Below are 15,090 nucleotides of genomic sequence, written 5' to 3'. Positions count from 1 at the left end.
ACAGCCCCCCAGTCACCAAGAAGGTAAGAAGTCCATGACGACACGTGATCATTAACAATACAGCCCCCCAGTCACCAAGAAGGTAAGAAGTCCATGGGCACACGTGATCATTAACAATACAGGGGCAGCAGAAGACCCCAAAGAGGTAGAATAACGGAGGATGCAGTAAGACATGTGGATAGAGAAATACATTTACATTCTGGTCATTTGGCAGACGCTCTTATCCAGAGCGTATCACAGTCATTATATTCAACTAAGGTAGGATAGACAACCACATATCAGTCATTACATTACAACTAAGGTAGGATAGACAACCACATATCAGTCATTACATTATAACTAAGGTAGGATAGACAACCACATATCAGTCATTACATTATAACTAAGGTAGGATAGACAACCACATATCAGTCATTACATTATAACTAAGGTAGGATAGACAACCACATATCAGTCATTACATTACAACTAAGGTAGGATAGACAACCACATATCAGTCATTACATTACAACTAAGGTATCCTACCACCCCTAACCTACCACCCCTAACCTACCACCCCTATCCCACCACCCCTATCCCACCACCCCTAGCCCTACCACCCCTATTCTACCACCCATCCCTTAATTGGGTTAAACTAACGGACAACAATACTTAGGTTTCTACTTCCAGTTTATACATACTATATACATTTTACAGATAGTTTTACATGAGTTATCTGTTGTTTGTTTTTAGTCCCAGCCTTCAGCTACCCTTAACCATTGTTCCCTCAAATTGTTTTCCGTCACTGAGCAAATTTCAGGTCTGCTGAGCACAAAGTTGAACGTTGTTTCCAGCATTTACTGTGAACGCTGAGGCTGTACCCACTTTAAATTACAGTTTTAACTGTGGCCAAGTAGGCTACTGTGACTATTTGATCATAATGCCTACCATCAAAAACAATGGAGAAAATGCATTACATAACATGGTAATTTTAACATGGTAATAGCTGTTCTATCATTCAGCCTACATCAGCAGCCAATGTGTGGTGTTCAACATTCCATGAGACTTTTGGAAAAAACATGCATGGCTTGACATTAACCTGTTTATCCACTTGTAAGGAGGTGACTTAAAATGTGTTTGATGCAAGAAACCACTTTACAAAATAAAATGCATTATTATTCCCATACCATTATTACAGAAAATCAGACAAATTATGCTACCCTCTGCCTATTAGCTACTTATCTTACTCAAGCCTGTCTCAAAATACAACACTGCCCCTTTAAGAGAAAAAAAGCTTCTGCCGGAAAGATCTCAGTTTGTCTCTGTGAATGGTTTGTCCTTTGACAAATCAACTGTAAATGTAGGTGCTCCTGAAGGTTCCGTTTTAGGACCACTATTGTTACATTCAGTAATCAGGGGGTTCTGCCAGCCTGTCCTTAATCCAACAGCCAGAAGGAGCGAGCCAATCAAGATATGGAGACGGCACTCCGGTGTCTGGTTTCCAGTAATTCCACCACCTGGAGTCAGCAACTGGTCTGGTTGGAATATACACTCTCCCCTGCTCAGCTACTGGACTCTCCCCCTTCGTATGCCCCATGGGGTATTAGCCTCCGCTCTTCCCAGAGCAAGAAGTTGAGGTCAACATACCTTCAGCCCATATGTTCGTCCGCCGCTGTCGGCGTACCTGGAAAAGAGCTCGGTCGGCTCTTCGACAAGCGGATGACCACCGGACTTCGGCTCCCTGCTATCGTATCGGGCAGAGGGTATGGTTGTCCACTCGGGACCTTCCCCATTTCTAGAGTCCTTAGTCCCACTGCTGTTATACTGTACCCTCTGTGTTCACCCTACTTTTCACGTGTCCAGGATTAAGTTCTTGTCTCACATTCATGTGTCTTCTGTTTCTAGGCCCATCCCTCCCCCGGTGTCATTGATGGCCAGCCAGCGTACACGGTGAGATGCCTCCTGAGGGTTCGACCACAGGGCAGTGGTTTCCAGTACCTGGTTGACTGGGAGTGTTATGGCCCGAAGGAGAGGTGCTGGGTTCCCGCTAAAGACATCCTGGACCCGGACCTCATAGCTGATTTTCACCACCGACACCCGACACCCTGATCTATTTCACCAGTCTTCGTGATTGTCTCAACCCACCTCCAGGTGTCACCTGTTTCCTCATTAGCCCCTGGGTATTTATTCCTGTGTTCCCTGTTTGTCTGTCTAGTTTTGTCAAGTCAACCAGCGTGTGATGTCCGTGCTCCTGCTTTTTCTTATCTCTTTTGCTAGTTCTCCCAGTTTTGACCCTTGCCTGCCTTGACACTGAAACCACCTGCCTGACCATACTGCCTGCCCTGACCTCGAGCCTGCCTGCCACTCTGTATCTCCTGGACTCTGACCTTGTTATGATAATTTTGCCTGTCCACGACCAATCTCTTGCCTGCCCCTTGGATTATAATAAATATCAGAGACTCGAACCATCTACCTTCCATGTCTGTATCTGGGTCCCGCCCTGTGCAGTTATAATTATACTGTGTTACGCACGCCTCTATGAAGAGGGAACGCAACATGGACTGTAGGTGCGAGTAAGGATGACAACAGGCAGAATGTGGTACCGTTTACAAGGACTTTATTCCTTTACACGGTAATATGGGGAAAAGGGGCTGGACGGAACCAAAGCAAAGAAAGTAAATCTCAAAGCCCCCCCTCTCCTTATCTTACCTGCCTACCCACTACTTACCTAATTTAGCACCACCTGGTGCCCTAACCAAAATACAGGGGGTGGTCCGCCCAGGTCTTACCTAGTGTGCCTAGACAGTGAATATACTACGTACGGGTATATGTATGTCCGCGGGCCTCTTGCCTAAGCACTCCCAAGGTGCCTTCCCCTTCCCCTCTGGGAACAAATGAAACAGAATATTAAACAATTTCACAAACAAACTAAAAAACAAAGGACATCAAATAAGCTCTACCTGAGCAACAAACTCACAGAACATACCAACTTCCCAGCAATGAACTCCCATCAAAATTAACCTCTAGCAAAATCTCTCTATCACAATCAATCGCTCTGCAATGACCTCCCAGCAAATCGCACTGCAATGACCTACCAGCAAATCTCACTGCAATCCCTACCTCCAAAATATCTCTAGCAAAATCTCTCTATGCAATGACCTCCCAGCAAATCTCTCTCAGCAATCCCTACCTCCAAAATCTCTCTAGCAAAATCTCTCTATGCAATGACCTCCCAGCAAATCTCTCTCAGCAATCCCTACCTCCAAAATCCCTCTCTCCTGAACAGACCACTGGCTTTTATATAGCTTCAGAATGAATGTAACTGGAGACAGCTGTGTCTTGACGAGGGGGCGGGGTCAGCTCTCCAATTAGCCCTGGAGTCGACCAATCAGCTGCTTGAGGGATTTCAGGAAGCCATTTCCTGAAATAAAACACATGCAAATACACAAACTACAACACATAAACTGGGGAACGTAACATACTGTATTAACTATACTAGAAATGAGATATGGACAGAACATGTCTTATATTAAGTGCTTCTTTTTGACTTTAAAAATCACTTTTTGTGCTTTATAAAAATATAGTTTTTGTTGTTGTTGAGTAATTTGATGTAAAATGTATTGTATAATATTAAAGTACTTATTTTACACTATTTGACTGTGCGTCTCTGGAACTCAAAATGGTTTCACATTTGTAATTAATATATACTTTGTAATTGTATTTATTAAGATCCCCATTAGTTCCTGCCAAGGCAGCAGCTTCTCTTCCTGGGGTTTATTATGGATCCCCATTAGTTCCTGCCAAGGCAGAAGCTGCTCTTCCTGGGGTTTATTATGGATCCCCATTAGTTTCTGCCAAGGCAGCAGCTAATCTTTCTGGGGTTTATTATGGATCCCCATTAGTTCCTGTCAAGGCAGAAGCTGCTCTTCCTGGGGTTTATTATGGATCCCCATTAGTTTCTGCCAAGGCAGCAGCTAATCTTTCTGGGGTTTATTATGGATCCCCATTAGTTCCTGCCAAGGCAGCAGCTACTCTTCCTGGGGTTTATTATGGATCCCCATTTGTTCCTGCCAAGGCAGCGGCTACTCTTCCTGGGGTTTATTATGGATCCCCATTAGTTCCTGCCGAGGCAGTAGCTTCTCTTCCAGGGGTCCGACAAAATTAAGTCAGGTACACAATTTAAAAAACATTCATAACAGATTTCACAACATACTAAATTTGTGCCCTGATGTCCCTACTCCACTACCACATATCTACAACACAAAATCCATGTGTACGTATGTGTATAGTGTGTATGTTATCATGTGTGTATGCATGTGTCTGTGCCTATGTTTGTGTCTCTTCACAGTCCCCGCTGTTCCATAAGGTGTATTTTTATGTTTTTTTAATCTGATTCTACTGCTGCTTCAGTTACCTGATGTGGAATAGAGTTCCATGTAGTCATGGCTCTATGTAGTACTGTGGAATAGAGTTCCATGTGGTCATGGCTCTATGTAGTACTGTGGAATAGAGTTCCATGTAGTCATGGCTCTATGTAGTACTGTGGAATAGAGTTCCATGTAGTCATGGCTCTATGTAGTACTGTGTGCCTCCCATCGTCTCTTCTGGACTTGGGGACTGTGAAGAGACCTCTGGTGGCATGTCTTGTGGGGTATGCATGGGTGTCCGAGCTGTGTGCTAGTAGTTTAAACAGGCAGCTTGGTTCATTCAACATGTCAATACCTCTCACAAATACCAGTAGTTATGAAGTCAATCTCTCCTAAAGATGGGAAAAAAGGAAGGGGCCTAGACAGCTGCCCTGGGGAATTCCTGATTTTACTGGTTATGTTGGAGGCTTCCATTAAAGAACACCCTCTGTGTTCTGTTAGACAGGTAACTCTTTATCCACATTATAGCGGGGGGTGTAAAGCCATAACACACACGTTTTTCCAGCAGTAGACTGATTAATAATGTCAAAAGCCGCACTGAAGTCTAACAAGACAGCCCCCACAATAATTGTCAAAAGGGGCTCCTGAGTGGCGCAGCGTCACTACAGATCCTGGTTCGATTCCAGGCTGTATCACAACCGTCCGTGATTGGGAGTCCCATAGGAGGGCACAGCATGGTTATGGTTTGGCTGAGGTCGGCCGTCATTGTAAATAAGATTTTTTTTCTAACTGACTTGCATGGTTAAATAAAGATAAAAAAAAAAAGAAGCTGCACTGAAGTAATTTGTGTAGGTACTTGTTGAGTGTCCTTCCCTATAAGCGTGCTGAAAGTTTGTTAATTTGTTTACTGTAAAATAGCATTGTATCTGGTCAAACACTATTTTTTCCAAAAGTTTACTAAGGGTTGGTAACAGGCTGATTGGTTGGCTATTTGAGCCAGTAAAGGGGGCTTTACTATTCTCAGGTAGCAGAATTAATTTTGCTTCCCTCCAGGCCTGAGGGGACACACTTTTTGGTAGGCTTAAATTGAAAATATGGCAAATAGGAGTGGCAATATCATCCGCTATTATCCTCAGTACATTAAAACTGTTAGTTGGTATTGGTGAACTCGATTAGTTCACATGAACACAATCATAATTTCATTCCTCTAAACAAATGACATCTTTCATTCCATGATTGTGATGGAGCTGACTACAGTATGTTCCCAGAAAGTCAGTGAGCTCAAGTCTTGATTCTACCTTTAGTTGGCAGAATGGGACAACTAAAGGAACTCCTACTGGTACAGTATGTCATCAACCAAGCATCATTTGTTGCATATCAAAAGAGAGAAAGAGAGCGAGAGAGGAGAGAGCGAGAGAGGAGGGCGAGCGCGAGAGGAGGGGGAGAGCGAGAGAGGAGGGAGAGAGGAGGGAGAGAGCGAGAGAGGAGGGAGAGAGCGAGAGAGGAGGGAGAGAGCGAGAGAGGAGGGAGAGAAGGGAGAGAGCGAGAGAGGAGGGGGGTAGAGCGAGAGAGGAGGGAGAGAGCGAGAGAGGAGGGAGAGAGCGAGAGAGGAGGGAGAGAGGAACTTCACTGTGCAGTGACTGAAGATACATAAAACATGAGACAAAAATACGGTCCAAATGTTTTTTTATTGAGGTCTCTTCTCATGTTATCAAAAACCTTTAAAAATAGGATCTCTTCATGTTATCAAAAACCTTTAAAAATAGGATCTCTTCATGTTATCAAAAACTAGTTTAATTGAGATCCCTCATGTTATCAAAAACTAGTTTAATTGAGATCTCTCCTCATGTTATCAAAAACTAGTTTAATTGAGATCCCTCATGTTATCAAAAACTAGTTTAATTGAGATCTCTCCTCATTTAATTAAAAACCTCCACAAGCTCTTTGAACAAAAAGCTTAAAACAGCTTATTCCTTGTAAACAGCATCAACACAACAAGCAAAACACCGTGGGTCCATACTTACGAACTCTGAATGAACCCTTAAACCTTTTTATAAACTAAGTTAGCTGTCCCAATTAGAAGCCTTGCTTCCGAGACGCACTCGCAATACGGTTAACTCAGAGTTCGTCAGTATGGACTCTGTACCTTTAAGGAATCAACCACAAAACCAGAACATGGTAAAATACAACAGAATGACAGTCTCTCAGGGGTCGGTTGGTTCCTGAAGCTCAATACCAGGACATGGTAAAGACTACAGAATGACAGTCTCTCAGGGGTCGGTTGGTTCCTGAAGCTCAATACCAGGACATGGTAAAGACTACAGAATGACAGTCTCTCAGGGGTCGGTTGGATCCCGAAGCTCAATACCAGAACATGGTAAAATACAACAGAATGACAGTCTCTCAGGGGTCGGTTGGTTCCTGAAGCTCAATACCAGGACATGGTAAAGACTACAGAATGAGTATCTCAGGGGTCGGTTGGTTCCTGAAGCTCAAAGCTTTCTCTAAATGGCAGCTTCTTTTTTCTCAGCATTGTCTTCACCAAAAAGCCACAGACTTTGTCCCAAATGGAACCGTTTTCCCTACAGAGTGCACTACATTTGACCAGGGCCCATAGCTTAGTCCTGGAATAAAAAGCTAGTTCAATGGATATTCTCCATTGAGCATCTATTTTTTGGTCACTAGTGCACTATGTAGGAAATAGGGTCCCTTTTGGGCCACAAGCAGAGAAGGGACAGTCTCTCCTTGCAGTACTGTGACATCATGACATTCAAGGTCAGTTGTGGAATCAGTCCACCCGTAGAGCTCCAGAAAACTTAAAGAAATACTCTCTCTCTCTCTTACGCTTACACCCTCTCTCTTGGTTTATGCCTCTCCCTTTCTCATGGATTAGCACTTCATGGCTGGAGGGGGGGGGGGGGGTCTTGGCTGGTAGATTGGGTGTCTCCTCTCCCCTCTCTGCTCCGCTCCGGTCTCCTCCTCTCTCTCCCCTCCCTCCTCCCCTCCCCTTCTCTCTTTTTCTCCGCTCTCCTCTCTCACTAGCTGGGGTCTGATGGTTTGTTCAGTTCCACCTTCACTCCTTTCTCTCCAGCTCCTGGAAACACACACAGACAGACAGACAGACAGACAGACACAGAGTCAGAGGCTGACAGTGAGATGATTCTCCTAGGTTTGTGGAAAGGTGTTTAACATAAAACTTGAATTAAACGCAGAGTCTCAAACAGCCGCCTGTCCCTTTTAAAAGCTGGGCATCGGCACAGATTTCAGCAATAAACAACTGTTTAAAATAAACACCGGGTCGAAGTAACGTGTTTACCAGGTTACCATGGACACAACTATTATATTTCCACAGGCATGTGCATTAAAAACATTTGTAAAAAAAATTCTGTGGTTGTTGCTAGCCATGGCGCCACCAAAAACAAAACACAACATCAAATTCATGGGTGTATGATAGACAGCCTAGTCTTTGTAAGTCTGATCTGCGATAGATTATAATGTTTATACTGGTAACAATAAACAGTGGGTTGGTCTTTTCAACATTTTATTGAGAAAAAGTTGTGCGCATTAAGGAAATAGAAGGCCGTCTCTAAATAGAAGCCCGTCTCTAAATAGAAGCCCGTCTCTAAATAGAAGCCCGTCTCTAAATAGAAGCCCGTCTCTAAATAGAAGCCCGTCTCTAAATAGAAGCCCGTCTCTAAATAGAAGCCCGTCTCTAAATAGAAGCCCGTCTCTAAATAGAAGCCCGTCTCTAAATAGAAGCCCGTCTCAAATAGAAGCCCGTCTCAAATAGAAGCCCGTCTCAAATAGAAGCCCGTCTCTAAATAGAAGCCCGTCTCTAAATAGAAGCCCGTCTCTAAATAGAAGCCCGTCTCTAAATAGAAGCCCGTCTCTAAATAGAAGCCCGTCTCTAAATAGAAGCCCGTCTCTAAATAGAAGCCCGTCTCTAAATAGAAGCCCGTCTCAAATAGAAGCCCGTCTCAAATAGAAGCCCGTCTCTAAATAGAAGCCTGTCTCTAAATAGAAGCCTGTCTCAAATAAGCGCCTGTTGTGTTCAATCATTGACTTAAATAAATGCCTGGGCAATTAATGAAAGTTTTACAGTACATACAGTGATATCCTCATAGTAAGAGGTTTACCTGTTAAGTATTTCTCTTTAGCCCTGGCTCGCTCATCAGCATCAAAATACCACACTGTGATGGCATACCTGGAGAGGAAGAGGTCAGAATTTACATCTCTGGGAGGGAGACACCAGAGATAATAGACCAAGTTCTGGACAGGTGAGACAGGTGATATAGGTTATACAGGTGAGGGTGTGTTATAAAGGTGTTTTAAGAAAAGTTAAAGGTGTGTTATACAGGTGTGTTTTAAGAAAAGTTATAAAGGTGAGTTATAAAGGTGTGTTATAAGAAAAGTTAAAGGTGTGTTATAAGGTGTGTTATAAAGGTGTGTTATAAAGGTGTGTTATAAAGGTGCGTTATAAAGGTGTGTTATAAAGGTGTGTTATTAGAAAAGTTAAAGGTGTGTTATAAGGTGTGTTATAAGATGAGTTATACGGGTGTTATAAAGGTTAGTTATACAGGTGAGTTATAAAGGTGCTTTATAAAGGTGTGTTATTAGAAAAGTTAAAGGTGTGTTATAAAGGTGTGTTATAAAGGTGTGTTATAAAGGTGTGTTATAAGAAAAGTTAACGGTGTGTTATAAGGTGTGTTATAAAGGTGTGTTAAGAAAAGTTAAAGGTGTGTTATTAGAAAAATTAAAGGTGTATTATAAGATGTTATAAGATGCGTTATACGGGTGTTATTAAGGTGCGTTATAAAGGTGTGTTAAGAAAAGTTAAAGGTGTGTTATTAGAAAAGTTAAAGGTGTGTTATAAAGGTGTGTTATAAAGGTGTGTTATAAGAAAAGTTAACGGTGTGTTATAAGGTGTGTTATAAAGGTGTGTTAAAAAAAGTTAAAGGTGTGTTATTAGAAAAATTTATGGTGTGTTATAAGGTGTGTTATAAGATGAGTTATACGGGTGTTATAAAGGTTAGTTATACAGGTGAGTTATACAGGTGCGTTATAAAGGTGTGTTATAAGATGAGTTATAAAGATGTGTTAAGAAAAGTTAAAGGTGTGTTATAAGATGAGTTAAAGGTGTGTTATAAGGTGTGTTATAAGATGAGTTATACGGGTGTTATAAAGGTTAGTTATACAGGTGAGTTATAAAGGTGCTTTATAAAGGTGTGTTATTAGAAAAGTTAAAGGTGTGTTATAAAGGTGTGTTATAAAGGTGTGTTATAAAGGTGTGTTATAAGAAAAGTTAACGGTGTGTTATAAGGTGTGTTATAAAGGTGTGTTAAGAAAAGTTAAAGGTGTGTTATTAGAAAAATTAAAGGTGTATTATAAGATGTTATAAGATGCGTTATACGGGTGTTATAAAGGTGTGTTATAAAGGTGTGTTATTAGAAAAGTTAAAGGTGTGTTATAAAGGTGTGTTATAAAGGTGTGTTATAAGAAAAGTTAACGGTGTGTTATAAGGTGTGTTATAAAGGTGTGTTAAAAAAAGTTAAAGGTGTGTTATTAGAAAAATTAATGGTGTGTTATAAGGTGTGTTATAAGATGAGTTATACGGGTGTTATAAAGGTTAGTTATACAGGTGAGTTATACAGGTGCGTTATAAAGGTGTGTTATAAGATGAGTTATAAAGATGTGTTAAGAAAAGTTAAAGGTGTGTTATAAGATGAGTTAAAGGTGTGTTATAAGATGAGTTAAAGGTGTGTTATAAGATGAGATAAAGGTGTGTTATAAGATGAGTTATAAAGGTGTGTTATAAGATGAGTTATAAAGGTGTGTTATAAGATGAGTTAAAGGTGTGTTATAAGATGAGATAAAGGTGTGTTATAAGATGAGATAAAGGTGTGTTATAAGATGAGTTATAAAGGTGTGTTATAAGATGTGTTATAAAGGTGTGTTATAAGATGAGTTAAAGGTGTGTTATAAGATGAGATAAAGGTGTGTTATAAGATGAGTTATAAAGGTGTGTTATAAGATGTGTTATAAAGGTGTGTTATAAGATGAGTTAAAGGTGTGTTATAAGATGAGTTATAAAGGTGTGTTATAAGATGTGTTATAAAGGTGTGTTATAAGATGAGTTAAAGGTGTGTTATAAGATGAGATAAAGGTGTGTTATAAGATGAGTTATAAAGGTGTGTTATAAGATGAGTTATAAAGGTGTGTTATAAGATGTGTTATAAAGGTGTGTTATAAGATGAGTTAAAGGTGTGTTATAAGATGTGTTATAAGATGTGTTATAAAGGTGTGTTATAAGATGAGTTAAAGGTGTGTTATAAGATGAGATAAAGGTGTGTTATAAGATGAGTTATAAAGGTGTGTTATAAGATGTGTTATAAAGGTGTGTTATAAGATGAGTTAAAGGTGTGTTATAAGATGAGTTATAAAGGTGTGTTATAAGATGTGTTATAAGATGTGTTATAAGATGTGTTATAAAGGTGTGTTATAAGATGAGTTAAAGGTGTGTTATAAGATGAGATAAAGGTGTGTTATAAGATGAGATAAAGGTGTGTTATAAGATGAGTTATAAAGGTGTGTTATAAGATGTGTTATAAGATGTGTTATAAGATGTGTTATAAAGGTGTGTTATAAGATGAGTTAAAGGTGTGTTATAAGATGAGATAAAGGTGTGTTATAAGATGAGTTATAAAGGTGTGTTATAAGATGTGTTATAAAGGTGTGTTATAAGATGAGTTAAAGGTGTGTTATAAGATGAGTTAAAGGTGTGATATAAGATGTGTTATAAAGGTGTGTTATAAGATGTGTTATAAAGGTGTGTTATAAGATGAGATAAAGGTGTGTTATAAGATGAGATAAAGGTGTGTTATAAGATGAGTTATAAAGGTGTGTTATAAGATGTGTTATAAGATGTGTTATAAGATGTGTTATAAAGGTGTGTTATAAGATGAGTTAAAGGTGTGTTATAAGATGAGATAAAGGTGTGTTATAAGATGAGATAAAGGTGTGTTATAAGATGAGTTATAAAGGTGTGTTATAAGATGTGTTATAAGATGTGTTATAAGATGTGTTATAAAGGTGTGTTATAAGATGAGTTAAAGGTGTGTTATAAGATGAGATAAAGGTGTGTTATAAGATGAGTTATAAAGGTGTGTTATAAGATGTGTTATAAAGGTGTGTTATAAGATGAGTTAAAGGTGTGTTATAAGATGAGTTAAAGGTGTGATATAAGATGTGTTATAAAGGTGTGTTATAAGATGTGTTATAAAGGTGTGTTATAAGATGAGATAAAGGTGTGTTATAAGATGAGATAAAGGTGTGTTATAAGATGAGTTATAAAGGTGTGTTATAAGATGAGTTATAAAGGTGTGTTATAAGATGTGTTATAAAGGTGTGTTATAAGATGAGTTAAAGGTGTGTTATAAGATGTGTTATAAGATGTGTTATAAAGGTGTGTTATAAGATGAGTTAAAGGTGTGTTATAAGATGAGATAAAGGTGTGTTATAAGATGAGTTATAAAGGTGTGTTATAAGATGTGTTATAAAGGTGTGTTATAAGATGAGTTAAAGGTGTGTTATAAGATGAGTTATAAAGGTGTGTTATAAGATGTGTTATAAGATGTGTTATAAGATGTGTTATAAAGGTGTGTTATAAGATGAGTTAAAGGTGTGATATAAGATGTGTTATAAAGGTGTGTTATAAGATGTGTTATAAAGGTGTGTTATAAGATGAGATAAAGGTGTGTTATAAGATGAGATAAAGGTGTGTTATAAGATGAGTTATAAAGGTGTGTTATAAGATGAGTTATAAAGGTGTGTTATAAGATGTGTTATAAAGGTGTGTTATAAGATGAGTTAAAGGTGTGTTATAAGATGAGATAAAGGTGTGTTATAAGATGAGTTATAAAGGTGTGTTATAAGATGAGTTATAAAGGTGTGTTATAAGATGTGTTATAAAGGTGTGTTATAAGATGAGTTAAAGGTGTGTTATAAGATGTGTTATAAGATGTGTTATAAAGGTGTGTTATAAGATGAGTTAAAGGTGTGTTATAAGATGAGATAAAGGTGTGTTATAAGATGAGTTATAAAGGTGTGTTATAAGATGTGTTATAAAGGTGTGTTATAAGATGAGTTAAAGGTGTGTTATAAGATGAGTTATAAAGGTGTGTTATAAGATGTGTTATAAGATGTGTTATAAGATGTGTTATAAAGGTGTGTTATAAGATGAGTTAAAGGTGTGTTATAAGATGAGATAAAGGTGTGTTATAAGATGAGTTATAAAGGTGTGTTATAAGATGTGTTATAAAGGTGTGTTATAAGATGAGTTAAAGGTGTGTTATAAGATGAGTTAAAGGTGTGATATAAGATGTGTTATAAAGGTGTGTTATAAGATGTGTTATAAAGGTGTGTTATAAGATGAGTTAAAGGTGTGTTATAAGATGAGTTAAAGGTGTTTTATAAGATGTGTTATAAAGGTGTGTTATAAGATGAGTTAAAGGTGTGTTATAAGATGAGTTATAAAGGTGTGTTATAAGATGAGTTAAAGGTGTGTTATAAGGTGTGTTAAAGGTGTGTTATAAGATGAGTCAGTTTAACTTGACCAGGTTGTTATTTTAGTTAGTTTAACTTGACCAGGTAAGGTACTAACCTGATAGCGTGGGCGGGCTGGACCTCGTGTGGGTTCCGTCTGTCTGACCAGAAAAACAGCAACCGGTCAAACTTAGGCTCGATGTCGGCGAACTGAGCTTTACCCTCTGGGAAGATACGCAGAACACCCCCATGTTCCTGGAACAGAACATATCAATCAAATAATCAATCAGAACACCCCCATGTTCCTGGAACAGAACATATCAATCAATCAAATAATCAATCAGAACACCCCCATGTTCCAAGAACAGAACAGATGTGAGAACAGACCACAACAAAAGAATGACAGATGACACATGTATTTAGTACTCTGCTATAGAAAGAAATGGGTTTGACTACAAGGTCAACAGACAGATCATAGCAGCACTAAGAGCAACAAACTGTTTGAAAGGATGAGAAGGCCATTTAAAGGACCTACGGCTGAATCAGTTACAAACATGGAACTAGAAAAGAGAAGAAAAAGACCGTTCCACCTTTTGGGTCTGTGTTCCAAATGGCTCCCTAGTCCCTTAAGAATGAACTACTGTTGACCAGGAAGTGACAGTCTAGGGAATAGGGTGCCATTTGGGACACTCAGGTGGAGGAGGACTTAGGGAGGAGAGCTGTGGATAGGAAGCGGCGTGGGAACGGTCTTTCCTGCTGAGCAATCAGAAGAATAATCTAACAGGAAAAGAGTTGGTTTGGATAAAAGAACCCGGAGACTCGCAGTCAACCTTTCACATCTACGATATGATAGGCTGTTCTCTACACACATGTTAATACTACGATATGATAGGCTGTTCTCTACACACATGTTAATACTACGATATGATAGGCTGTTCTCTACACACGTTAATACTACAATATGATAGGCTGTTCTCTTCACACATCTAGAGATCAATAAACACCAGACACCTGACCACAAACTAGAGATCAATAAACACCAGACACCTGACCACAAACTAGAGATCAATAAACACCAGACACCTGACCACAAACTAGAGATCATTAAACACCAGACACCTGGCCACAAACTAGAGATCAATAAACACCAGACACCTGACCACAAACTACAGATCCAGAAACAGACCACAAACTACAGATCCAGAAACAGACACCTGACCACAAACTGCAGCTCAATAAACACCAGACACCTGACCACAAACTACAGATCAATAAACACCAGACACCTGACCACAAACTACAGATCAATAAACACCAGACACCTGACCACAAACTACAGATCAATAAACACCAGACACCTGACCACAAACTAGAGATCAATAAACACCAGACACCTGACCACAAACTAGAGATCATTAAACACCAGACACCTGACCACAAACTAGAGATCAATAAACACCAGACACCTGACCACAAAATAGAGTTTAAACACCAGACACCTGACCACAAACTACAGATCAATAAACACCAGACAGTCCCATTCAGGATGCCGGGCATGTGTCCTAACTCACCCTATTCCCTACTTGGCTATGGTCAAACCCAAAGGATCTTGTTCACCCTCTGTGCTAGAGGGTTCATTTCAGTATAACTGTATACAGTAATATACCTTGGTGTCCCAGTCTCTGTGCTAGAGGGTTCATTTCAGTATAAATGTACAGTAATATTTAATACCTTGGTATCTCAGTCTCTGTGCTAGAGGGTTCATTTCAGTATAACTGGAGACAGTAATATACCTTGGTGTCCCAGTCTCTGTGCTAGAGGGTTCATTTCAGTATAATGGTAGACAGTAATATTTAATACCTTGGTATCTCAGTCTCTGTGCTAGAGGGTTCATTTCAGTATAATGGTAGACAGTAATATTTAATACCTTGGTATCTCAGTCTCTGTGCTAGAGGGTTCATTTCAGTATAATGGTAGACAGTAATATTTAATACCTTGGTATCTCAGTCTCTGTGCTAGAGGGTTCATTTCAGTATAAATGTAGACAGTAATATTTAATACCTTGGTATCTCAGTCTCTGTGCTAGAGGGTTCATTTCAGTATAAATGTAGACAGTAATATTTAATACCTTGGTATCTCAGTCTCTGTGCTAGAGGGTTCATTTCAGTATAATGGTAGACAGTAATATACCTTGGTGTCCCAG

General features: G+C 39.4%; 1 protein-coding gene across 3 annotated transcripts in view; it reads right to left on the bottom strand.

Annotated features, from left to right (window-relative positions):
• Positions 1 to 6,015: 6,015 nt before the first annotated feature.
• The window catches only part of LOC139367854 (egl nine homolog 1-like), a 41,092-nt gene continuing 32,017 nt past the window's right edge, over positions 6,016 to 15,090 (bottom strand). The window contains exons 3-6 of one of the 3 annotated variants that reach the window (XR_011626888.1): positions 13,006 to 13,142; positions 8,483 to 8,550; positions 6,241 to 7,440; positions 6,016 to 6,100 (exon numbers count right to left, since the gene is read on the bottom strand). Coding sequence is in view for 1 of the 3 variants with exons in the window: in XM_071106186.1 (XP_070962287.1) it covers positions 7,385 to 7,440; positions 8,483 to 8,550; positions 13,006 to 13,142 (261 nt within the window). In the remaining 2 variants the exon portion in view is untranslated. Of the gene's footprint in view, positions 7,441 to 8,482; positions 8,551 to 13,005; positions 13,143 to 15,090 lie in introns of all 3 variants that reach the window. The other 2 variants (XR_011626889.1, XM_071106186.1) reach the window with 2 other exon arrangements.

Source organism: Oncorhynchus clarkii, chromosome 16 (genome assembly GCF_045791955.1).
Source record: "Oncorhynchus clarkii lewisi isolate Uvic-CL-2024 chromosome 16, UVic_Ocla_1.0, whole genome shotgun sequence".
In the NCBI taxonomy this organism is placed as follows: domain Eukaryota; kingdom Metazoa; phylum Chordata; class Actinopteri; order Salmoniformes; family Salmonidae; genus Oncorhynchus; species Oncorhynchus clarkii.
Note: the sequence above shows the minus strand (reverse complement) of the source record. Positions and strands in the feature narration are given on the sequence as shown.